This window comes from Rousettus aegyptiacus, unplaced genomic scaffold (genome assembly GCF_014176215.1).
Source record: "Rousettus aegyptiacus isolate mRouAeg1 unplaced genomic scaffold, mRouAeg1.p scaffold_m13_p_14, whole genome shotgun sequence".
NCBI lineage: Eukaryota > Metazoa > Chordata > Mammalia > Chiroptera > Pteropodidae > Rousettus > Rousettus aegyptiacus.
In genome coordinates, this window is record NW_023416289.1 from 26,379,379 (window position 1) to 26,405,957 (window position 26,579).

Consider the following 26,579-nt stretch of genomic DNA (forward strand, 5'->3'; position numbering starts at 1 on the left):
TTCGTCTTTGTCACCCTAGGGCCCAGAGCTGGCACAGAGTCGACGCTCTCCAAATGTTCATGGCATTGAATCACATCTAATAAAGGATAAAACGTAGCTTTCTGGAAGAGGCACAAATTGTGAAGCTAGATAAATATAGATCCTTTTCTTCCATCCAAAATGGAAATGGGGAAAATATGGCTTTTTCTTATTATTAAAAGTCACACATGCTCATTGTAATAAAAACCAGGTAACTCAAAAAATAGGTCTAAAAGGTAGTTTGTTAAAAAAAATACCATCACCCAGAAATAATTACTATTAACATTTTGGTGAGTTTTTTTCCAGAATGCTTTTTTAAAAAAAAAACAATCATGATATAATAGTGTTTTGGACCTGAATATTTCTCACATGGTAATGAATAATCACCAGATGAGCAAGGGCTGCCGTATGCTCCCACAGGGAATTACAGCTGGGAAACAGGAACAGAGAGGGGACTCTGAGAAGCCACTCTTCTCTCTGCCTTTGCACGCCCACCGCTGTGTAAGCCGTACAAGGCTTTTGCAGGCTTGGCTGAAGCTCCAGTTGCCCACCCTCTGTCCTTGAAAATGCCTGGTCCTCTGGTCCCAGGCCCACCCCTGTACCGCTCAGCCCTTCCCTCTGGGTTCTTGGCAGCAGTTGGTTCTCACGGGTTATCTTCTTGCCTCTCCATGACCACCAGCATCACAGGCTCTTGTCCCCTCCTCACCTGAAGGGTACGTTCAGCTGGGCTCCTCCTCCTGCCGCTGTCTCAGGCAAGCAGAAGGACTAACACTCCCTGAGACCCTTGAGTCCCCAGCACCGTGCCAAGTACTTTGCACACCGTATCCCAATCAGTTTCCACAACCGCTATGTGAAAGGGTGCTGCCACCACTGCACCCATTTTACCAAGGAGGAAGTTAAGGCTGGAGAGGTTGTAACTTGTCTGCTGTAACAGTAAGCAAGTAATGGCTTTAGGACTTGAAAACAGGAACTAAGACTCATTGTCTCTCTCTTTTCACCACTTAATTAGCATCCTGCATTGTAGAACCAGGTAGGGGCAAGAAATGGAAATACATTTATTGACTACTTTTGCATACTTTCCCTCATATCATGAAATTCCAACTCTTTAATGTAGGGTTGTGTTGTTTCAAAAGCTCAGAGAGGTTATGTAACTTGTCGGAGTCTCATAGTCACTAAGCCACAGAACCATCATTTCAACCCTCACCTGCCTGATGCAGAAGTTTACTTGCTCTACAGTGACACAAGCTTGCTCCTCTCAACATAGCTGCCACATGGTTATGCCCCACCACACATCTAGAAGGGCCCCGGTATTGCCAGAAAGAAACCGACCTTTGGAGCAGCCAGTCACAAGTGTGACAGTGTGTTATGTGGATTCTGGAGCCAGATAGTCTGTGCAACCTTAAGCAGTTATTTAACCTTTCTGTGCCTCAGTTTGCCTTACCAATAAAAATGCAGAACAAAATAGTACCTACCTCTCAGAACTGTTTTAAGGGTTAAATGAATGAGTTGATTGATGTAAAATGCATAGGATAATGTCTGGCGCCTAGCATGTTCAATATCAAGCATTAGCTATTCTTACTACTAACAGGAGTCAGAGGTTGATACAAAACATATTTTTTTCATTGTGTTTCCTTTTGGACTAAACAAAGCAAACCTTGGAAAGTATATAAGTTTCTCTTGCTGCTGTAACAAATGACCACAAATTTAGTGGCTTAAAACAACACAGACTTATTCCCTTACAGTCTGGAGGCCAGAAGTCCACCTGAGTCTCACTGGGATAAAATCAGTGCCAACAGGGGTGACTCCTTCTGGAGACTGCAGGGGAGACTGTTTCCTTGCCTTTTTCAGCATCTGGAGGCCACCTGCCTTCCTTGGCCTGTGGCCCCTTCCTCCATCTTTCTCAGCCATCTTCAAATCTCTCTGATTCTGACTGTCAACCTCCCTCTCCACACAGTTAACTCAAGGTGTTCTCCCCATCAGCAAGTGACAAGCTTAACTCTATCTGCAACCTTAACTCTTCTTTGCCATGTGATGACATAGTCAAGGTTCCAGGGATTAAGACATGGACATATTGGGGGGACGTCATGCTGCTGACCATAGAATGGTACCTACAAGTCCCTTCACCCCAGTCTCCATTCAATTTCTCTTTATTTGGGCCTCCCCATCCCAGTCCGTACTCCTTTCTACCAGTACCCCACAGCCCATCATTCTTGGCACCCGCTTCAGACAGCAGGGAGGCCCCTGATGACCATCTTCAGTCTTAAGAGGTGTCATAATGAAGCAGCTACAAGTGCTCACACTTGCTGATATTGATCATCTTTCTTAGCTTGACTCTGAGGTGAGTATTAAAGACTCTGTGGGGTTGCTGACCTGCATCTCCAGTCACGGTTACTCTGGTTTTCTCCCTATTGGCTCCAACAACAAGGTGTTTTTAAATTGCAGCAAAATTATAAACCATTCCCAATCATTCAGCAACAAATACACAGTAAGCAGCTGCTATGTACTAACTGGGTCAGGCAACAGGAAACTAAAGATAAATGAGGCCAACCTTGCCTTCACGGAGCTCAGTGTTGGAGGATGGATGGAGGAGGAAAACAGACATGAGTAAACAACAAAGTGGTTGGAAACAGTTTGTCAATACTTAAGTCAAGTGGAGCCCTGGAGCCCAGCAATTCCACTCACAAGCGTTTGCCCCAGTGGTTTCAAATGTAACAGCACATTAGACCTACCTAAGACTTTGCTTTTAAAAGTCCCAATGCCCGGGCCCGCTCCAGATCAATTAAATCAGTACCTCTGTGTGTGCGGCTCAGACATCAGTATTTTTGTAAGCTCCTGGGTGATTCCAGTGTGCAGGCAATGTGAGAACCAGTGCTACCAGTGTGCCCCAGGGATTCTGATTTAATTGGACTGGGTGCAGTCTGGTCATGGAATATTTTTAAAGGTCCCCCATGTGACTCTAAAGTGCAGCAAAGCTTGAGAACCAAGGTTCTCAACAGTGGGAGGGTAGTTTTGTCCTCCAGGGGACATGTGGCAATGTCCAGAGATGTTTTTGATTGTTGCAAGTAGGATGTGGTACTGGCATCTAGTGAGTTGAGGCCAGGGATGCTGCTAAACATCCCATGATGCACAGGACAGCACCACCACAAAGAATGATCCATCCCAAAATGTCTAGTATGTCAAGGTTGAGAAACTGGTCTAGAGAGACTCTTGCATGTGTGCCCTAGGAGTGGGAGACATGTCTAAGGATGTTCAGAGTAGCACTGTAACAACAAAAGCCAACCAACTGGATATGACCCAAATGAAGAGATCAGTCTACGTTAGTATATTCACAGCACAGATGACCACTGAACTACTGGTGAGAGGCATAAACACACCAGAGAACAGAGGCTTCCCTGTGGGGAGAAGGGAGTGAGTCTCCAGGCATCAGGACTGCTTTCTCAGCCGGCTCAGTAAGTTTATGAGCCTCTTTCCTGTCTAGGCTTCTTGGTTAGTTTGACATTTCATGGGAAATTTTATCCTATTTGGTCTTTTTAAGTAATTCGGGCAACTTTAGTAAAGAAAAAAATCAGTATGCATATATATACACACACACACAAATTAGAAACCATGTAAATATCCAGAAATGGCAAAGTGATTAAGAGATTATGGTACATCAACTCAATTGAATGTTATGCAGTCATTAAAAAGGATAATTATGAAGGTGATTTAGAAACATGGAAAATGTTTGTGATATGATGGAGAGTGAAAAGAACAGGAAATAAACAGTATAAACACAGTGATTACAACTCAGAAAAACATGTTGGCCTGTGGACAAATACTGGAAGGATTTGCAGAAATATAAACTGTCGTAATTAAGATGCTAGAATTATGGCCGATTTTTTTCCAAGGTTCTTTTTAATGCTGTTTTTTCATACTTAAAGTAGACATCTTTTGGGACAGTTGCCCAGCTTATATCTCTCTCCTCTAAATGCTGTGTCCCCACCCAAAAAGATGACTTCCCCTCAGCCCTGCTTGGTCCATGTAACCCTGGATCCTTGATTGGGCACCTGATCCAGGCTGAACCAATCAGATACTCTCTACTGATTGGCAAGAGAGATGCTAATCCCTCTGGAGCAGTCTTTTTTTTTTTTTTTTTTTTGAGATAAAATTCATAGAACGTAAAATTTACCATTTTAGCCATGTAAAAGTGTGCAATTCATTGGTTTTTAGCACGCTCATGATAGTGTACAATTTTCACCACTAATTCCAGAATATTTTCATCACTGAAAAGGAACTCCGTAGCCATTATCAGTCACTCCCAGTTCTCCTCCCCCCCATGCTAGGCAGCCATCAACCTATTTTCTGTCTCTATAGATTTGCCTATTCTGGATATTTCATATAAAGGAAATTTTACAAAATGTGATCTTTTGTACCTGGCTTCTTTCACTTGGCATGTTTTCAAGGCTCATCCATGTTGTAATATGTATCAGTATTTCATGCTTTTTATGGCTGAATAATATTCCATTGTATACACATGCAGCATTTGGTTTATCCCATTCGTCAGTTCATGGACATTTGGGTTGTTTCTACTTCTTAGCTATTATAAATAATGCTGCTATGAAAATTCATGTACAAGTTTTTCTGTGAATAAATGTTTACAATACTCTCAAGTGCCTACGAGTGGAATTGCTGGGTCATGTGGTAGCTCTCTGTTTAACTTTTTGAGGTACTGCCGAAATGATTTTCTGAACGGCTGCACCATTTTCCATTCCCACCAAGGTATATAAGAGTTTCAGTTTCTGAACATCCTCACCAAAACTTATTTCCCTTTATAAAAATTATATTTAATTATTATTATTATTGCCATACTAGTGGATTTAAAGTAATTTCTCATTGTGGCTTTGATTTGCATTTCCCTAATGACTAATGATGTTGAGAATCTTTTCATGTACTTAATGGTCATTTGTATAAATTCTTTGGAGAAATGTTTATTCAAATTCCTTCACCCATGTTTTAATTGGATTCTCTTTTTATCATTGAGTTGTAAGAATCCCTTATATATACTGGATACTAGATCTTTATCAGTTATATGATTTGCAAATATTTCTCCCCTTTTGTGGGTTGTCTTTTCTTTTTCTCAGTAGTGTCCTTTGATGCATAAAAGTTTTTAATTTTGATGAAATCCAGTTTATCTATTTTTCCTTTGTTGTTTGTGTATTTGGTGTCGTATTTAAAAAACTATTACCTAATCCAACAGCATGAAGATTTACACCTACATTCCCTTCTAAGGGAAGACAAACACCAAACGAGCCCATCTGGACCAGACTGGCTCCTTCCTCCAGCTGGTGATAAGTTGTCACCACTTCCTTAGTACAGAGGAACTGTGGCCTGCTGAGAAGCCACTGCCAGGCCTTCAGAATGCTTTGTGTGTCTATGTCTTTGCAGAATGAGCCAAACGTAGTTTCCTTGTGCCCTGTGGGATCAGACGTGCCCAACAAAAGCTGTTCTTGTAAAGAACTAGCTCTCAGTATTTTTATACTGCAATACTTATAGAAATTCTGGCACCTAGAGAGAGTCTACCAGGTACACACCCTTGAACTTTCACCCTTGAACAAAAGATACCTGCATTATTTCCATCTGAGTGGAACAAAGTCCCTCTCTATTCCCAATGCCTCCTACAGATTTGCTCTGTGGGGGACCTGGTTGGTTTGTGATATTCTCTTTCATAAATGTAGTGGATTGTAAAAAGGGGGACGGAGAGGAAACTGCAGGGGAGTTCAGAGTCAACTTTCTAGAGGATAAAACGAACCTCCCTTGATAACTATTTGAAAATTATTTCAAAAGAAAAAATTTTTTGCCATCCTGGCAATTGCTCAGGGATATGGCTTTCCATCAGAGTGCATCTCCACCACCACCCCACCCTCTTCTCATCCACAGATGCCTCTTACCTCACCTAGTTCAGAATTCTAGGAAGAAGCTGCACATGAATCACAGTGTCTCAGAGTAATGGTGAAATAATCCTGCCTTGGGTCAACATATTGCTTCTTTCTGGGCATATGCAAATATATATTCACCTTAAAATATATTCATTTTATGACGCTTAACAGTACTTTAGCTAAAATGTCATGGAATCTTTGCTGCTTACCATGTGCTTAACACAAATAGCTTCATTTAATTTTCACAAGCCCGTGAGATGGATATTGCCATCATTTATATCTCACAGATGTGGAAATAGCCTTTACAAGGTGAGGAAACCTATTCCAGGTCATTGAACTAGTAAGTGGCAGGTCCAGGATGCATACCCAGGGCCCTCTGCTGACTTCGGACCCAATGACTTTTATTAGTATGCAGCCCTACCGGCCTGTGCTTGCCTCTGCAGATGTAGCTGCTCCAAGCAAGTCCCTCTCCCCTCTATTTTCTGTTTCTTCTTGGCCGAGAGACTCTAGGATTTTGACCCTGAGTCCTGGTCATCATCAGAGGTGGCCATTCCACCCTTACCTATATCTCCTTGGAGGGACCCTCCCATTGTCCTGTTTTCTTGTGCCTGACTCCTGGTCCTGCAGAATGAGTACCCTAGGTCTGATCTAACCTGTCATTGATCCACTCAGCAGATGGAGCATTATTCTGTAAAAATTGCTGGGCCAATTTGTAATGTCGTTAGATATTACAAAGGCACCCTGCATGGGGTTGTGCCAGGTTACACTCCAACAATGCAAGAGGGTACCTGTTTCCCCACAGGCTGACAAGTACAGCCGTTATCCAACTTTTTGACCAATAAACAAAAACTAATAGGCCATTGGAGTTTTAATTTGCATTTTCTTATTATGAGTGAAGTTGTACGTGTTTCATGTTTTTAAGATCCATTTCTATTTCCTTTTCTAAGAACTCTCTGGTCATATCCTTTCTCCATTTTTCTGTTGGGTAGACAGTCTTTTCCCATATTGCTTTCTAGTTTTTTATATGTTAGGGAAATTAGCCATTTGGATATAATACAACTTACAAATATTTCTCCAAAGTAGTGTTTGTCATTTGATATATTTTTTTTAAAGGATAATGAACCTTTTAAGATTTTTTATGTACTTGAATTGACCAGTCTTCTCTTTAAGGATTCTGGGTTTGTGCCATATTTCAAAAGACCTTTCTAGCTCTGAGATTATTGTCTTCTGATACTTTAATTTCATTTTGTGTAAACACTTAATTGCTTAAACCATCTGGAATTACTTTGTGCAGTCTGAGGTTTGGACCCAACTTTGCTCTTTTTCCTGAGAACCTCTCTAAGTTAACCATTGTTTCCCCTGGGCAATGCGGAATGCTACCATTGTCACATGAATACCCAAGCACTTCTGTGTCTTTCTCAGGACTTGCTGTGATGTTTTATTGATGTTTGTCTAGTCATTCAATTTTAATTTCTGGAGCTTCATAAATTTTGATCTCTTAGGGCTGGCCTCCCTTTGAGTCACTCCCCATAATAAAATACCACCTATTGGTTTCCAGCACCACTGGAATTGAACTGGGGAGCTTCTGTATGGCTTCTGAGGAAGGAAAACTTTTCTAGAAACCTAACTCAGGAGAGTAGAAAAAGGAAAAGCTTTGGAGTCCGTAGACAAGGGTCAAACCTGGGCTTTGCCTCTCACTAACAGGATGACCTTGGTAAGTCATGTGCTCTCTCAAGCCTCAGCCTCATCTGTAGTTGGGGACAACTACCTGACAAGAGTTGACATGAGGATTAAATGCTGTAACCTATCTGCCATGTGGAAGGGATTTGGTATTGATTATATTCCTGTCTCTTCCGTATTTTCCTCAACATCTCAGCACAAAAATAAACTCAACTCTAAATAATGCAGAAATTCTTGTGTTAGTAGAGGCAGGATCCTGGGGTGGAAAGAGCAGAGACTTTGGAGTGAGTCCGGCCCATGTCCAAATAGTCCTTCCACACTCCAGTCTCAGATATAGAAACCACCACCACTATTTACTAGGTACAAGCACTTGTGCAAGTCCCTGTATTTCTCTGTGCCTCCTTGTTCATCTTGATAGGAGAACAGTTCTTGCCCTATATGGTTATCGTGAGGATGAAATGAGATAATGTATCTAAGGGCTAATTACAGTGAATGGCATTTAGTAAGTGGTGACGTGTTGTTAATGTTAGAGGTGTGTATAGGGCTTAGCCAGTGCCTGTACACATCTCTCTCCTCACAGCCATGTCAGGGGGATGTCAGAGGGACTTTAGTGGGACATGAGTTACCAGTGTATGACGAAGAAAGGGAAGGGTCCACCTTCTAGTACCCTCTGACCACCAGGTGCCCTGTACATCCCCAAACAAACAAGAAAGCCCTTGCCCCAGAGCCCACTTGCCCTGGGCACACGATCCACCATCTGGCCCCAGATCTTTACTGCTCTTCTTCATCCTTTGTATCTAGATGAGTCTTCTAACAAGTGGGCTCTTGGCTGGATTTTTTTTTTTTTTTTGGACTCCTCCACTAAATTTGGCAACTCCCTCCAATCTCTCACTACCCATGGCAAAAATATCACTCCTGTAGGGACAGACTATCTGAAATAGGTGCATGTGTGGAAACTACAGACAGAGTGCAATTTTAGCCAACGACAACACCCATACCACCACTAATAACCACCTCTCTCTCTTACCCTCCAGTTATGCATCAGTGTTTCCGGTATTTTGAAAACAGATCCCCAAATCTAAAAGTTTGGGAGCACCAAGCCAAGGAGTTAGGGACATGAGGTGGGAAGAAACAGAAGATGGCTGAGATAGGGAAGTAGGGATTGTTGGTGCCAAGCTCTGCCTGTCACCGTAAGATATTTGGGTTTTTGAACAATGGCATGTGAATGTCATGGTTAGATTGATAAGTCAGAAAGTTCACTCTGAAGCTGATGCAGATAATAGATTGAAGGGATTAAGCCTGGAAGCAAAGAGGTTACTGCAGTGGCCCTGGTGAGAAGTGACATGGGCTATAGGAGCAGTGGGCCAGAGAGAAGAAATGAATTCAGGAGGCTTTTTAACATAGAAATCAATAAAACTTAGATGTTGGGACAAAGAGCATGACAGAGGTTATAAAAATTGTGCTTTTGAACTCGGAAGAGTGGATAGATCAACTTCTCTGGGCTTTCCCCCTCAAACTCCAACCCACACCTAGCTTCTGGTCTTAGCTTAAATATCACCTCCTCAGAGAGGTCTTTCCTGATGACCCTGCCCAGTGGAAAGTCCACTCTGGCCCTGTATTGTATCAATCCACCCTGTTTATTCTCTTTATAGCACTTATCACAATTTGTAGTTTCGTTATCATTTGTCTCCTTCATTAGCCTGTGAAGTCCATGGGATACGGTAAGGTCTGTCTGGTTATTTTATCCCCGTGCCTAATATAGGGCCTGGCATATACCATGCGGTTAATACTCTGTTGAATGAATGAATGAATGAATGAAAACAAAAGAAGGAGGGATCTGTTGGAAACAAGATGCTCAGGAGAGCCCCGTTCGTGGCATCCATGAAAAGCTCTCTAGCAGGCAGCTGAAAGTTGGGTCCGGAGCTCAGAACGGAGAAGACCTGCAACTCTGGGACTCGCTTGTATAATCAGACCCTGACAATGAAATGAGAGCACTTAGATTACCTTGCCAGAGAATTACCAACACGAAACTTCGTAAGCACGCAGATTCCTCCGGCGCCTCCTCCGGCGCCTCCTCAAATCCACTGGGGACAGGGCCCAGGAATCTGCATGCTTAACGCGTTCTCCAGGTGACTTTGACGCACCTTGAGGTTGAAGAGTTCGTCTCCGGGTAAGAGAAGCGAGGCTGAGACGTTGACTTTGGGTAGCCAAGTGACAGGGGAGGGGAGGGGATGAAGCCACTGTCTGCCCCGCCCCGGTGCTGGGACCTTTGGCCGCACTTGGCCACGAGTCGCGCTCCGCCCCGCGCTCGCCCCGCCCCAGTCCCTCCGCTCTGCCCTCTCATTGGCCTCCGCCCCGCCCGTCTTCCGGCCTCGGCCAATGAGGCCGGCGCACGCCGGAAGTCGGAAGCCGGAAGCACAGCGGCGAGGCTGGCGGCCTTTGCTAGGCAGCTGTTCCCTGGAGCTATGCGAGGCTTCGGGCCAGGTCTGACGGCGCGGTGCTTCCTCCCGCTGCGGCTGCCCGGGCGGCCGCTTCGACCACCTGGACTCCGGCTGTCGACTAGGCAGGCGGCGGTGGGTGCCCTGGAGCGGGCCATGGACGAGCTGCTTCGCCGCGCGGTCCCCGCGACGCCGGCCTACGAGCTACGTGAGAAGACCCCGGCTCCGGCGGAGGGCCAGTGCGCGGACTTCGTGAGTTTCTACGGCGGCCTGGCCGACGCGGCCGAGCGCGCCGAGCTGCTGGGCCGCCTGGCTCAGGGCTTCGGCGTGGACCACGGCCAGGTAGCGGAGCAAAGCGCCGGCGTGCTCCAGCTGCGCCAGCAACCGCGGGAGCCGGCCGTGTTGCTACAGGCCGAGGACCGGCTGCGCTACGCGCTGGTGCCGCGCTACCGCGGTCTCTTCCACCACATCAGCAAGCTGGACGGCGGCGTACGCTTCCTGGTGCAGCTGCGGGCCGACCTGCTGGAGGCGCAGGCCCTCAAGCTGGTGGAGGGGCCGCACGTCCGGGTAAGGCCCCGCCCGGGCCGCTCCAACCCGCGGGCAATGGGGACAGCCCAGGTCGCGCCCCCGCCTTGCGCCTAGGTCTGCGGGCTCTTGACAGTCTTCCCTGTATAATCTTCACTTTCCGCTCAAGCCCCCAACACTCCGCTTTCCCTTCCTGAAGCCCTGCACACTTCGCCTTGAGTTGCACTCCTGAACCCCGCCCCTTCCCGACGCTTTCTGAATCCTTAGATCCCTCTAGTCATATCTTGCTCCAGTCCCTACTATGTTGTGCTTACTAGAAATGGCACTTGCCTACCGTTAAAGGCGACTCACGCCTCGTTCATGATTAGTGCGCTCCGTGCCTGTTTATTGTTTTAGCTGAGAAGTTTCATCTATGTAGTATATACTTGAGTGGGTACCAAACTGGGCATCAGGCATCCTTTCTGAAAACCTGGATGGTGTCAGCAAAAATTAAATGCATACTCACGATGTGTAAGCTGTCGTCCTGTAAGAAGTCCTATGAAACGGCACAAAGATGACTAGAAGATGAGGTTGCCACCGTCTAGGAGGCTGGGCGCCTTCTGGTCGTCTCTCTGCTGCATAACCTCTCTGCTGCAGGGCTTTTGCCTTCCAGAATTCAGCCCTGAAACTTGATTTTTTGGTTGACTTCTCGAAGTAATCAGGCGCTTAGCATGGTGAGCTCATGTTAGATGCGAATAATACTTCGATTTAAATAATGACTTTTTTGAAAGAGTGCTAATAGTTGATATAGTCCTTTTGTACTATTGTTTTTAAATATGGAGAGACCATAACTTACTCTTTTAATAAACAATTGATTTAAAAGTTCCAGGAAGTTCTGACATTCAGAATTTCATACTGAACAGTTGAACAATATGTCCTAATTTATATAAGAACACTGGCACGATAGTTATATAGTGTTTATTGCCTCACTCTAGATAGGTGATTTGCATGTCCACTTTTACAGTAAAGGAAACATATATTGAGATGGTATGACTTAACCAAGAACTTAGAGCAAATAGATAATATGTTGGATCATCCACCCAGATCCAAATCTGGGGTTCTTTATACTATACTTCATATCCCCGTCACGTTATATGAGTTATGGAGGTGTCAGAAACTATCTTTCTTAGCTACTTAGCCTTAGATGCACAAAAATTGGATGTAGTTAAAGATTAATCTCAGAGTATAATAATGGCTATGATTTGATTTCTCATGATAGCTGATCAATTTACAATACTGTTACCTAGGGCCGCAAACCTTCACAGACTGAGAACCCACTGTTGTTCATTGCACCAGCACCAAATTAGTCATGGAGTCTTACTATGCTGAATTGACCATGTTACTGGCTCAAACCATCTGATACGTGTTTCACATACTGCATGCCTTCCCATCTGATTCCTCTCAAGGGAGACTTGGGTGTAGCCTATCATCCAAACAGGCTTTTTTTCTTCATACAGGGACCAGTGCTCTATGACGGTCTTTCTGGAACTTGATTCTTACTGTATAGGAGACTGGCGAATTAGGTAGAATGTCAGCTCTCTCAGAATGATATCATCTACCCATCCACCCATCCAGTACGCAGCCATCTGGTGTTTATCTTATATGAGGCATGCTTTAGGCCCCAAAGTTGCTTGGTCCAGGAGCTTCCATTCCAGAATGGGAAGCATTGGTAGCCGGCATAGTGGGTAGTAAGTGCTTTTCATGAACTTGTTTATTTCATCCTCAGCAAGCCATAGGTAAGGGAATTAATGCTTGTTGAGGTCAAGTGCTGTGCCCAGAATACAGAGCTGGTGACAGTTGCAACTAAGGTCATCAAGCAACTTGATGGCTCCACAGTCACTACACAGTGACTCCTGAGTTGATCATTTAACTAGATCTAAAATGGATTTGTTCTCTTTGAATTTGCCTTTTTCTATAAAATGGAGGACAAGATTAAAAAAAAAATAGTTAATTGATGGCTTTGTTTTATGTAGTTTTAACAAGTCAGGAGTTTTAGTATTCTCTATTTGTGACTACATTTGCTCTTTCCACAACTTCGTGCAGGCTTCCATCTTCTCAGTAATCCCAGTGCCCTTCTCTCTCTAAAACCACACATCAGTCTTAACTCCCTTGTTGAAAAATCATCAAGCCTCACGTGCCAGAAGGATCACATTTAATGTTTTTCCTTTGGTTCCTTTGATGCACACCAAACCATCAAACCATCCTGGACAGTATTTCAGCTTTATTCTTCATTACTCTCACCTGTCCTCTCTGGCCAAGCCTGCTTTTGGATGCAAAGTTCCTGAATCCCCTCCCCCTCCGCCCCACCCCCCCCACCCCCGCTCCATGTGATTCCTACTTGGGAGACCTGGTAGAGTAAGAGCTGCCTCCACCCCCAGCTCATTCACTGAGCTTTTCTAACCAAGTTCAAAGTGATCTCACCTAGTTTTGAGCCTCATGGCATATGTTATTGTCTGCATCCTTCACTTGGATTTTATGCATTAACCACAGAATTTAGTGTTTGAAGTATATTATTCCCCCTCCCAACCCCAAACTAGATGATCAGCTACTTGAAAACTGGGAACCTTGTCTTTAATTTCTTGCATAGGAAAATGATGAATGAAGTATTAAGATAGACTTCTGGGTGCCCCGCTATAAGACAAAATCAGCACTCTAATCATTCCAATTTGTCTTGATGTCAGACTGCTCCACTCACAGAGTTTTGAGCCTGGAAGGGAGCCCAGAGGGCTTGGAAGTTTTCTGCACAGCCAAGAAAGGCATATCAGATATTTGGACTGCCCTTGGCAAATTTCAGTATGTGTGGGCCCTGGGTGGTTTCTAATGTCCCTTCCAGTTCTAAATCTGCTGATTCTCTGACACATTACTGAATGTACCCCGTCACTCTTGCCCACATGAGAAAACTCTCAATTAGTGTGCAGTTGAGAAGAAACATCATGGCAGTTGAAAGCTGTGACATTGAAACTTGTTGGGAGAGAGGAGCATGCCTTGGGGAAATCCAGAGCTGCCGGCAACACGGGGTCCTCAGATGTTCGGTGTTCCCTTTTTTTTTCACCCAAGCTGTCAACACACATGAGGGGAAAAAGCGTCGCATACCTGCAGGCAAAAAGCCACATGGACTAAAGCTATTTTTTGAACAAAAGAGAAATAACAATAGCCTGACCTTTGCCTCCGCACTTGGACTCATTGGGTTTAGAAGCCTTTTCTAGTTTTCATCGTGCCTCTTCATTGCTCTGCCTAAAAGTTCTCCTTTATATCTAGTGCATCTAATTGTTAGGGGCTAACTCTGGTCCCTTCTCCTTTGCTCTACATAGTTATTAAAAAAAAAAAAATTTAAATCCTCGTCATTGAAATTATTCAGTGAATAGTTTTTTGTTGTTGTTGTCGTGGTTGTTTTTTCATCCATAGAAATTGTCATTGGGATCTGATAGTCTAACCTGTCACCAGAAGCACTTAATGCCATCTTGATTCCCTTCTACCTCATCCTGGATTTTGCATCTAAGTTAAAGATGTGGTACAGCTAGAACTTTTCACTCTTAGGAACTTAATGTTAGAAACCACCAGAAGTTTGGTACATGAAGCTTTGGGGCAGGAGTCCCAGACCCCCAGGGGCCTATGATGCTCTGTGATGCTGGGGGATTGGGGACCTCCCTCCACAGTTGCCCGCACGCCTTACTGTGTGCACACAGCATGTACCCTGTCACACGGGCATGCTACTCACCTGGGCCCTGCTGCCCTTCGGACTGGCTAGATAAAAGTCAAGTAAACACGCACTAGTTTACAGGAGAGCTGCTGTTGACTTGGGCCTAAGCATTATTATGGAATGGATTCGCTCACTGCATGCCCAGCACAGGCTTCTGTTTACTGGATCCTATAGGGTGTAGAGACACGTTAGAATAACCGGCAATGTGAGGCCAAAAAGGATGCTGATTCAGTGACTTGCGGGACAGTGGGTGTGGTGGAAGCAGCACTGGATGGGGAGAGCAGAGGCCAGTTCCCTTCCTGTCTTTGCCATCCACTGGTTAAAGGCATGATTTTAGGTGATCTTAGCCAAGTCACTTAACTCCCTGAGCCAACTGGCACTGCACTGAGGTGAAAGAGTCAGCTGGTGGTCGGTTTGCTCAAGGTCGGCCTGCTTCTCTCTAAGAAATACCTGAGGGAGCTTTACTAAAAATCCAGTTTACAAATGGGGCACAGTTTGTCAAGACATTGGTCTCTGACCAAGAGTTGTGATTATCAGAAATATGGGAAGAATCGGAAGACTGACACTTCCATTTCAAATGTAGCCCAGCATGAAGGCCAAAGGCGAGGGAACCGAGAGGGAGTGTATTTCTTTCCTTGGATATTTTATATCAGACAGGGTTTCTTTTCTCTCCCGTGAGGATTCTTAATCCTTTTAAGGATTTGAAATTCAGGAGCAATTTCAAGACTCTGCTGGGAAGATACAAGTGCTACCTTGAAGAAAATTTCTACAACCTGGCAAAGGTCAAATATCTGTGTTGTGTTTTTTGAGATAGCAGATCTGGTATGCGGATGCTGTGTGTCGACGCCTCCTGTGTGGGTGTGTATATGTGGGGGCGATTATTTGTGTGAAGGGGGTGCTTTCCGTGTGTGTGGTTTATAGGCTTTCGATTTTCTCCAGAGACATTCCCAAAGGCCCATTTGGGTTGAAGAGTTAGGTTTCTTACAGATAAAATCCCCAGTGAGATTGAACTGAACTCATTATAGCAGAAGGTCTGAGCAATGTATGGGCACTAGAGGGAAGTTGACATAGAAAATGGGAGGGGGTTTTGATGAGCAATTTAAAGGTAGACATTTCGGTGAAATGAGAGGTGTGCAGGCCTTAACAGATGCATAGGTAGGACACGAGAGAAGGAACTAAACGTGCGCCAGACCTCGTCAGCGTCCCCACCGTCACAGTGCCCAGTTGGCTGGCTACACAGTGGTACAACTTCTTTTGGCAGTTTGACTTGCTTCTAAGTTAGTATAGTGGGCCTTGTCGGTTCTACTAAATTCTGTGCTTAGCTAGACCGAAAAAGAACATATTCGTAGATATGTTCTGGGGGTCAGCAGCTTGCACGAGTTGGAATAGTGCCTAAAATGTCGTAGCTTCAGCACCGTGACCCTCTCCGATCGCTTTCAGCTCCCTTCCCCAGCTCAGGGCTTCTGAACAATGAAAAGTAACTCTTCTTCACATCCCAAAAATGGGGAGATCTTCATTTCCCATTCAGAAGAGAGCATAGAAGACGGCGTTTTCTCTCCTGAAAGATAGAGTTGACTGACCTTCTGAACGGCGTCATCCAGGATAACTGGAATTAGCAGTACAGAAAGAATGAGACCTGACACGACTTTGGCATTATCACAGTATTCCCAGCAGTTGTATGAGTCTCAGACTGTGGATAAGTGATTGCAAAATTAATGAGCAGAAAGCATAAGTGATTTCTTTCCCTCCTGTTCTCTGTGATCCGGTAGCCTTGCTGCATAGGGTAGTTAATTCCAGCCCGAACAGCTGTCATCGTATTAGAACTAAGCAGGAGAGACTTGTAACCTTTAACCTAGTTCCCAGTTCTCGTGTACCAGTGTCACATTTTATAGCTGTCAATAGCCCAAAATAGAATGAAGAGGCTTTTGGACAGGCAGCTTTCATCAGCCAAACCATTTCTTTCATAATTAATACTGAATTAATACTGAAACTAGATAGTTGCAGCTTTTTTCTATTGTGAATATAATAGAGATGTCAGTACATCTTACATGGAACTCGGCTGCTTCATTTCTAACCATTCGGAGCAGAGGTTCCTAATCTGGGGTCCATGAACCCCTGGGGATGACTCATAGATGAGTTTCAAAGGTCTATGAACCCAGGAAATTGTATGCAAAATTTAATTAATGTGTTTGCATGTTTCTGGGGCAAGGGTCTCTGATTCTTAGCACATACTCAAAAGGATGTGAGGACCTCAAGTACCATTGAACCATTGTAGTCAAATGTAGTAAATAGAGTTTTATAAGGACCCATTCTGTGTTGCCTAGCAAATGACATCTTTTATCCTCCTTTCCTGCTACTTACTAATCACCATTCTTCAGCTTTTTTTCTTTTTTTCATTTGATAACAATCTGTTAACCATCTTCCACATGGAAGACCCTGAAGAACGCTCTGGGAACCAGAGGAATGAATCAGAAATGACCTCCGCCCTTACAGAGCTTAGGGCCAAGTGAAAGAGACTAGATATGGAATCAATAAAGGATTAGAAGGACTTGCAAAGGTCATCTGATCCAACTGCCTACCGGACACCTAGATTCTTTTTAAAACAGCTCCACCAAGTCCTTCTCGACCCCGTGCTTGATCACTTCCCATGGGGAGGTTCGCACTCTTTCAGGATGACACCTGTGGACAGCTCTAGTGATTCAAAAGCTCTTCTTTACATTAAGTTTGATCCAGGTCTGACTGTCTGTGTCTTCTCCTGGTTGGCCCTAGATTCAGCCCCCTCTCCTCACCACGCTAGTTATTAGGAAGCTTACTGCTGTTACATGTTCGGTGGTGGTCGCTGTAGATTAAACTGAGATGGGTCTGCTCCTCTCCTTTCCTTATGCACCTCTTGTTCTGTTCTTGCTTGAAAGGTTTCAGTCAAGTGGATTTTTGACGGTAAAGTTGAGTCAAATAATTTTGGAAATAGATCAGATATAAAGTGAAGTGGAATTAGAACAATTTCATCAAGTGTAAATGAGTCGATTGCCAGATACACTATTTTTTTATGTTCCACTATGAAAGAAAAAAAAAATGCTAACGCAGGCAGCACAGAGCTCTGGTCCCCATCCCCTGAGGAGCAGTTTTCGATATGCCAGAACATCATTCCTTGTTTCCTAAGAGAAGCAACCTGCAAGTTGCATCGAGGTGACTTTAGAGATGTTAAAATATGAAAATGCGCATCTTAGAGTTGACAAAACACAGTACCTGGACCCAGTACTTGCTTCTCTTAGGAAACTAGGAATGATGTTCTGGCATATTGAAAACTGTTCCTCAGGGGATGGGGACCTGAGCTCTGTGCTGCCTGTATTATTAGCATTTCCTTTATGATACACCATTCCTTGTTATATGAACTTTATGTTTTTATTTGCGTTCTTTACGGCGAATGAATTGGAACATATTTGATTTGCGAAACTTACTTTAAATCCAGTACTCCCATTCAGGTATCTTACAGATTGAAGTAGTAAAGTCTAAATGGAAAGCTGAATTCAGTCTAACTTGGTTGAGATAAGAATTCAGTGGAGCTATTTCAGAAAAGGCCATTTGGAGATTCCTCTTGCATAGTCTCCATGGGTATCATGTTTTGGTGTTTTAACTCACCATGTTGGAGATGATTCAGGGATGGGCTTTATCTCTTTTCATTGGAAAGCTGACTCTTTCTCTTCTTTTCAGGAAATGAATGGAGTGCTGAAAGGCATGCTGTCAGAATGGTTTTCTTCAGGGTTTCTGAACCTAGAACGGGTTACCTGGCATTCTCCATGTGAAGTGCTTCAGAGAGTCAGTGAGTAAGTATTCAGGCTTTCACATTCCTTGTATTTTATCTGAAAGCTAATCTCCATTCACATGTACATTTTATTCCAAGCCTAATAAAACCCAAACACAGTATTCATAGGTTGTGGCTGCTCTAGCAGGTGATGTTGAGATCCAGGAGGAGGAAAGGGCACAGGTAGAAACTGATCATTCTGCGGGCAAATGCAGGGCCTCATCTGTGTCCTCATATTTCAAGCACGTGGTCCTCTTTTTCCCCAGACCCCATCATCAGAGCTATATGAATTCACTGGACCAGGTATTTACATGAGGAATCCAAACCGCATCTATCTCATCTAGTTGTTAAAATTTCTCCCTTAAATAAAATCTCTAAATTATAAACTATATTGGTGCATAATTTCAGCATGTCCAAGACCCAGTGAAAAATGCAGGCTAGCATGACATGGCTTTTCTCACAAACAGTAGAAGCTCTTTCCACCTCAGGATCTTCACATTCCATGATGTCTTAAGGAATCTGAGGTTTGGGAAATGTCCTACCAATTGGAAGTGTAACAGATTCGCGGGGCTGATTGTGCCTTCTGCCATTTCACACGTCGAAAGCAAAGTAGTGGTTGGCTGAGGTTGCCAGCCAGATGGAACCGGGAGACGTGTGTTTGCAACACTGACTTCAAACTGCAGAGATTCAAAGGAAATAAAAGACGAAATGTTCGCCGCTAAAGCATCTGGTTAGGTTTCTGCGTTAAAACCTGCTTCCCAAGGGCCTCACAAACTAGTCTTAAGACCAGGCATTAAAAATTAGAGCACAATTTTGTGTGTGAAGTGGTCATTAATTATGGTTCCTTTCAGCCAGTGCTGTTTCACATTAAAATGATTTTCTTTGAATTTTCCTGGAGTCAATTAAAGCTATATTTAAAGGATTTATTTGACTTGAGTGAATAATATGAATGAGAATTAGCAATGGTTATTTAACTTGTAAATTGTACATTTGTCTTACCTCTTTGTAATGTTCTCGTCAGGTCTGAGGCTGTGCATCCTATAAAGAATTGGATGGATATGAAACGACGTGTCGGCCCTTACAGGAGATGTTACTTTTTTTCTCACTGTTCAACCCCCGAGGAGCCCCTCGTGGTTTTGCATGTGGCACTGACCGGTGACATCTCCAGCAACATTCAGGTACCTGCGGACAGTCCATTCACAACAAAGTAGGCATTCTACAGAGTCCCTTAAGTTTTTTAAACTTAGTTTTATCCCCTTTTCAAAAACAAATTGCTTTAGACTTTTGTGGATTTTCGAATTGGCTAGATAAAATCTCCAAATTTGTAGCTACAGAATATAGACGTGTAGTATGTAGACAGCTATGAAATGAGGAGAGCGTTCATCTGGGTCTGTCGACTTTGAACCGAGACATGATTGACGTGTATTACAGAATATTTTTGTGAGGCAGAAAAGAGTTGCAAGGGGAAAAGAGATGGAAAGGCACACGGTTCAACTTTTAAGCATATGTTAAGTAGCTATGGGTAGTTTAAAAAGACATGTGATTGAAAAATAGACTTGTGCTGCATGCCTGATACAGGCGTAGAGCTCTGCCCGGTGAGTGGAGGTCACGGGAGCCGCGTTTGATAGGCCCTGCCTGCGGCCAGCTGCTTTCTCCTTCAGGAGCTGGCGAGAATGTTTGAAACATTCCTGCAGGCACGAAGCGGGGAGAAGGACCAATGCAGGGAGTGGGGCTAGGAGAACAGATCTCAGTGATGAGAAAGACAGGCGAGGGGAGGCGGAGACACCTGGGTCACCGTGGATTTGCTCAGGAGGCCACAGTGGGCAAGGGCTTTGGGATGGGGATGGCCTGTTCAGAAGCTGGAGAGATGATAAGAGGTCATAGGATGGGCACACTGAGTGGCCTTCCTGGGGTGGAGAAATCAAGAAAGCAAATGAGCAGATGTCCTTAATCACCAGGGAGAAATCCCATACGATCTTTGTGTTTGAAGGAGCCAACGTGCTCTCGCACTAGAAGTTATTACTACCTCCCCGAGGACAGTTTGGTGATACCAATTAAAATATAAAACGTGCATTCCTTCGACCTAAAAATTTCACTCAGGAATTTATCCTAGAGAGAGGCTCAGACCTCAGCGTGCAGGCAGATGCTCGTTGCAGCGTTATCTACAGTTTCGAAAGGTTGGACATGATAACCTAACTGCCCGTCAGAGGCATTAAGAAAATGACGGCATACACACCCGGTACATCCTCACGTGCATTGGAGTTCTGCGAATGTATTTAAGTATTGATTTAGTTTTATGTTTTTGACATGGAAAGCCAACCTTGAGATACTATTGCATGAAAAACCAGGTTACAGAATAGCATGTATGGTGTGATCTTATTTATAGCATGAATAATATGAATCGTGCCCATTGGCCACAAAGCGTATTCCACATATTACTGCCACAGCCTACCCTGTGTGGTAGGTGGTATTAGTAGCATGATTGTCTTCATTTAGACATAAGAAAACTGAGGCTATGGGAAACTTCAGTGGTTTGCCCACAGTGGTAGAATTAGTACGGGTGAGACTGGGATTCCAGCCCAGCCCACATCCTGGCCCTGAGGGCAGCTGCCTTCCCAGTGTGGAGAACTGAGCACCGGGCCTGTGAGAGACAGCAGGTGTACACAGTTTCGTGTGTGCTGTATTTAAGCGTATATGGACTGATAGCCAATGAGACAGACCTAGAAAGGTGTCATCAAAAGATTAGCAGCAGGATTCGGTGTCAGCTTTCAGAGTAATTTGCGATTTCTTCTTTGTGCATTTATTTTTTGCCTCTTTGACATTACGCATCTATCTCATTTGCATAACCAAAGAAAGATCTGTTTCTATTTTGAAAACTTTAAAAAAAGATTTGCTGGAGATTTTTGAATAAGAAACCGCAGAGTAACCTGCAGACTTCTTAAAAAAAACAAGACGTAATTCACCAAGATGGAGACGAAGAATGATTGGAAATGAGCTCTGTCCTCTGACACGAGGGTCTTCCTCCAGAGCACAGGTGTAGGAGAGACGGCCTGGCCTGGCCCCCAGGACGCGGCACAGCCTGCTTCACCATCTGCGCCACTTTGCTATAGCAGCAGTTCTTAACTTTTGGGGAGTCACAGAAGAGACCCTTTAAGTATCTATCTGCAGGGGATGAAAGCTGAGGACATTGTCCCCAGAGGGATATGTGCAGACGCGCACATCCCATACACAATTTCAGAAAGTGTGTGGACTCCCAGACCCCTTCATGGCTGTGGGCCAAACATCCCAACTTTAAGAATCAAACGTAGCTGGTGGAAGTTAGAGGAGTTTAGATGTTTTCTTCAGAAGCAAGCTGGCGTGCCTGCATCAAAGCGAACTGAAAGGCAGCCGCCTGCTAATCCACTGTTGTCAAGTGACCCACAGAGTATTAAGGTTCAGAAACTCCCGCAGTCAAAACTCAGCACTAATAAAATCAGACGTGTCTAAGGGACTCGCCAGTACCAGTCTTATTGTAGGTTGCTTTGTGTGTGTATCTGTGTGGATGTGTGTTTTCACTGAGGAAAAACAAGAATGGGACACAAAATCCAAAAGGTGCATGGAAAAGTCAGGAAAAGGTAAATTTCCTAAAAGAAAAATTATACAGGACTCACTAGCCCATTGAGAAATCTAAAACACTACAGTTCAGAGAAAAGGCCTTGACAGGAAAGCTACAGAAAGTGGAGCCGTGTCACCACGTGGCCTAGACGACAGAGCCTCACGTTATCTCTGGGGAGGAGATTAATCAAGTTTCCGTGTGCACAAAAGCCTGAAAAAGACAAAAGGGACATAAATTGCTATTCAACAGAGTTTGCACAGGAATTTCGAAGAGATGGAGCACTGAGCGAGCAACCCAGGGAAGGTGCGCAGTGGCCACCTTCAGAGCGGTTTCAGAACGGAACAGACCGCGCTTACTCTTCATGGCCCAGTCCTCGAATAGTGGGGACACCGAGGTCTCTGTCAGCTCCCGTCCTGTGAGGATTTCTCATGCCCTGAAGTGAAGTGAGATGCTGAGCGCGAGCGGGTTCAAGCCCACTCACCGCTGTCGTTCATGTTTTCCAGGCGATAGTGAAGGAGTGTCCTCCGTCGGAAACGGAGGAGAAGAACAAAATCGCCGCCGCCATCTTCTATTCCATCAGTCTGACGCAGCAAGGACTGCAGGGGGTGGAGCTGGGGACCTTTCTCATAAAGCGAGTGGTGAAGGAGCTGCAGGTGAGCGGGGCACCGTCCCAGGACTGGTGTGGCAGAGCCCCCTCTTACCTTGCTGCGGGGTGGTCGGGCCCCAGGCCTTAGGATCGGTGATGGGCAAGAGGTGAAGACAGGACCCACGGGGAGGGAGGAGGGGGCAGAAAAGTGCCAGGGGCACTCCCCAGGAACCCTGCAGCCGCTCGAGGGCTGGAAAGAGTCGGCCGCTAATGCAGACGTGATCTGAGAGCATCAGCTCCTGTGGTTGTAACTTGCATGCATCGTTGCAGCCCAATTAGGAGGAGTGCCACCTTTCACTCTCACGTGTCCCTATTCGAATGACACATTTTGTGGTCATTCTAGCCACACCCGATTGTCCCCCACCCACCCTCCCCTCCACGCTCCAGGCCTCTGGCCCCTGACACTTCTTCACCTTGGGCTTTCCCATCACTCGAGGGAATGTCGAGGTTAGACCCAGCAGCTTGAAAAAGACTGGCTTTTATATATATATTCCTTCTCTTTTTTGCCCTGGGAAGAACACTTTAACGATCCTACAACAGCAATGTTCAGGCTCACTCTGGGTGTAGGCTTTTTAAAACTATCTCATAAGGGGCTCGAGTAAACGAAGAGTAGAATCAAATTCTGAGGTAAAATAATTAGTTTGTTAATAATTGGCTCTGAGAGTGGTGGTCTCTGCTTTGGGTGTTTTCAACACAGCTGTGGCAGAAGTTCTTCCTTAGAGAATGACAGAATGGAATTAAAATATTTACCTGCTTCATATTAAATTCATAATCATTTTCAAATTTGAGAACTCGGGATTCAGCTGGATATCACCTTCATTAGGATCACACTCTGCCACTTTTCCCCAGAGGTGATAAGAAGCCACATCTAATTAATATCGGTTTCCTATTTCCTTCTTTGCTGAAGATGTAAATGAAAGGGGCAGGAGGAAGGGACTACAAGGGTAAGATGGGCGATCAAAGGAGAGCAGAATCCAGGGTTCTGGGTAACATACCCGTAGGTTCTGTTTCTGAATCAGAGTTGGCCTGTCAGCCCAGTAGCATCCTGACAGTTGGCCGCTCATCTGCCACTAGCCGCGAGCCAGAAAGCCATCAGAATCTTGAAGGAAGCATAGTCCAGTCCTCTCCTGCACAAAAGTATTTATGGGGTCTATAAAAGCAAACACTGAGATCCACTTTAAATGCCCAACGAAGAGAATGTAGTTAGGGAAATCATGGTATCATCTCATCTTTTGATATTATTCTGTTGTTAAAGTTATGTTTTTGAATTTTAATGATAACGAGAAAAGCTCATGATATAACTTCATAAAGCAGTATTAAAATAAATGTCCCACCCATGTAAAAATTGCCTAGAGAAAGGTCAGAAGGAGTTGTACTTTATCAGACTATTCAGAGTAGCTATCTTAGAGTAGTTAAGTATGGTGGATTACATTTATCATCAGAAAACACTGGATTTTTTAAATGATCATTGAGATCTCTGTGTACTTGGAACAGTAATGACTGATCCGTATTGTCCGATATGGAGAAAGACCCACCGCCTCCCCCTTCTACCCCATCCTTTGCATCCACTGTGGTGTAGCTGGGCAGTTATTTCATTCAGCAGTCATTGGGTACTTGAGTGTCAAATAATGAACTAGATTCTCTGGCTGCAAAAAAAGTCCATGGGAGGGGCATGGTATGCCAGCAAGACAAGATCTGTAGTCAGAAGACCGCATACCAAGTCCCACTTCGCAGCAGCCCAGCTCTGATTTCAGGCAAGTCTCCCAACTTTGCTACCATAATCAATGGCGCAGACAGAGACCCCACCATAAAGGCTTGCCTTGGGGATTCAAGATGGCCTCCAGGGCCTGGCACACATCAAATGCTTCCTAAATAGTCCTTGGAAGAAGAAAATCAGTGTACATCAGATATCATTTTGTAAACTATACAGTAGCATACAGAGGCTAATGATGCAGAAGTGATAGATAAATGGAGAGGTGTTTCTGTAAGGTGACACACCTGCTGAACTTTCTTTGTGTGTGTGTTTTTTTCCACCTTCCTTTCCCCGCCCCAACCATGCCTTACAGGTAGAGTTTCCTCACCTTGGGACATTTTCAAGCCTGTCTCCTATACCTGGATTCACCAAATGGCTTCTGGGGCTCCTGAACTCGCAAGCAAAGGAGCACGGAAGGAATGAACTATTCACAGATTCTGAAAGCAAAGAAATCTCAGAGGTCACAGGCGGTCCCATTAATGAGACCCTCAAGGTCATTCTCAGCAGCAATGAATGGGCGAAGTCTGAAACGCTGGTCAGGGTGCTGCAGGCCCCCCTGATGAGGCTCTGTGCCTGGTACCTGTACGGAGAGAAGCACCGGGGCTACGCCCTGAACCCCGTGGCAAACTTCCACCTGCAAAATGGGGCCGTGATGTGGCGCATCAACTGGATGGCCGATGTCAGCCTCAAGGGCATCACTGGCTCGTGTGGCCTGATGGTCAACTACCGGTACTTCCTGGAGGAAACGGCCACCAACAGCACCAACTACCTCAACTCAAAGAACATCAAAGCTTCCGAGCAGGTCCTCAGCCTGGTGGCCCAGTTTCAGAAGAACAGCAAACTCTAAACCTTTCCTGAAGCAGATGTCCCGGCTCAGAAAAGGATGATTTTCTGGAAGAGCCGGGGTTATGTATCAAAAGGAGCTTTTTTAGTAAAGTGAAGTTTCACTGTGTCCTCTGTCCTGCAGAAGGGTCACACTGGGAAGCGGGGCCTTGACTTTCACTGCAGGAGTAAAGGTACAATACCTGAGTGCAAGGCACTCTGGGTAAAGCTGGACACGGCTGGGTGGGGATGCCGTGCTCTCTCCAGGAGAGTGTGTCATTGCCTTTGGCCTGGCTTCCTGCCCACAGTTGGTGCCATGGCACCTCCATCTTCAGCAAGCCCTGGAGCCTCTGCTGGCTGCCGTGCCAGGTGGACCAGACAGCCTCATGAGGACCTGGGCAGATGGCCCAGGTGAGAACAGATTTTCCTTTGCGCTTAGAACATAAGCTAGTGATGATGGCTTTAGCCATCGCTCTCTACTCATTGCAGAGGGATAGAGGCTTATACTACATTTTACTAGTTGTGTTTCAGAGATCACAAATGTATGAAAAGGTTCACGATTTTGCACAGAGTTTACTAAGTTAAATCACTGAACACAAAAGGCGTTGCTCCTTAGGGCTTCAATATGATTATAGACTTTAAATTTTCAGTGATTCAAGTTCATAATGAACATAACAGTAAAGAACAAGTTTGTTCTGTAAAGCATTAAAATCATGGTTATTTAAGATCGTGTGGTGGTCGTCTTCGAGATCTGAAGCCCTGTACGCTGGAATCAGCTCTGAAATGTCAGCTGCGCCTTTGGTGCCCAGCCAGCCTGTTGGCGTGTTCGGGGGCTCCGTGAAGGGGGCCCAGGCACGAGGCATGGGCCTGAGGCGACGGGAGAAGCGGCGCTGCGGTTGGGGGTGGGGAGGGCGAGTCTCTCTGTCTGCTCGCCATGTTCGCGCTGTTCTCAGGCAGACAGGTCGCCTTGCCTTCCTTGCTTTTTATCTTCCAGACTGTCCTCTGGTCCTTCTCTGTTGTCTTCTGCATGTGACTTGTTGCCTGATAACAGTCAGCATGGCGGTCACTACTAGGGCTTCTGCTTTTCCCGAATCCTGGCGGAAGAGGTCTCATGCTCTTCTGCAACGCTCTGAGCTCATTCCGAAAGCCCGTGGCTCCAGAGTTACTTACCGGCCCATGGTCAGCAGTCACAGCACCCGGTTAGGCTCTCTTTTAAGGACAGAATTCCTCATGTCGAGTGGTGGGGACTGCCAGTGTCCCAGGTTTTCTGGTGTCTGTTACCCGACTGCTGTGCCAGGGCCCCCACTCGTGCTAGTCACCACCTCCCAGGCAGGCTCCAAAAGCAACTGCTCTATGGCTGGCATGCCCTAGAGAAGAGTGGATGTGGCTGGTGCTGTGGTCCAGATGTTTGCGTCTCCTCGGAATTTACATATTGAAATCCTAACCCTCAAAGGTGATGCTATTAATAGGTGGGAACTTTGGGCGGTCACGAGGTCATGAGGGTGGAACTCTCATAGGTGGGATTAGTGCCCTTATAAGACAGACCCCACAGAGCTCCCTCCCTCCTTCCGTCATGTGAAGACACAATGAGAAGTCTGTAACATGGGGAGAGCCCTCACCCAGCTGTGCTGGCACCTTGATCTCCA

General features: G+C 45.1%; 1 protein-coding gene across 1 annotated transcript; it reads left to right on the forward strand.

The window, feature by feature from the left end:
- The first annotated feature begins 10,031 nt into the window (after nucleotides 1-10,031).
- Nucleotides 10,032-25,658, forward strand: MLYCD (malonyl-CoA decarboxylase). Its single transcript, XM_016165934.2, has 5 exons — nucleotides 10,032-10,618; nucleotides 18,027-18,139; nucleotides 19,139-19,295; nucleotides 22,216-22,365; nucleotides 24,425-25,658. Exons 1-5 carry the CDS (start codon nucleotides 10,079-10,081, stop codon nucleotides 24,956-24,958), a joined length of 1,494 nt encoding a protein of 497 aa, XP_016021420.2. The 5' UTR covers nucleotides 10,032-10,078; the 3' UTR covers nucleotides 24,959-25,658.
- The last annotated feature ends 921 nt before the right edge of the window (nucleotides 25,659-26,579 follow it).

Excerpts from the sequence above, each read along its gene's own strand:
- MLYCD (XM_016165934.2), top strand. The coding sequence starts at position 10,079 with ATGCGAGGCTTCGGGCCAGGTCTGACGGCGCGGTGCTTCCTCCCGCTG. Across the intron at positions 10,619-18,026 it reads TGGAGGGGCCGCACGTCCGG|GAAATGAATGGAGTGCTGAA; the intron begins GTAAGGCCCCGC and ends TCTTCTTTTCAG. Across the intron at positions 22,366-24,424 it reads GAGTGGTGAAGGAGCTGCAG|GTAGAGTTTCCTCACCTTGG; the intron begins GTGAGCGGGGCA and ends CATGCCTTACAG.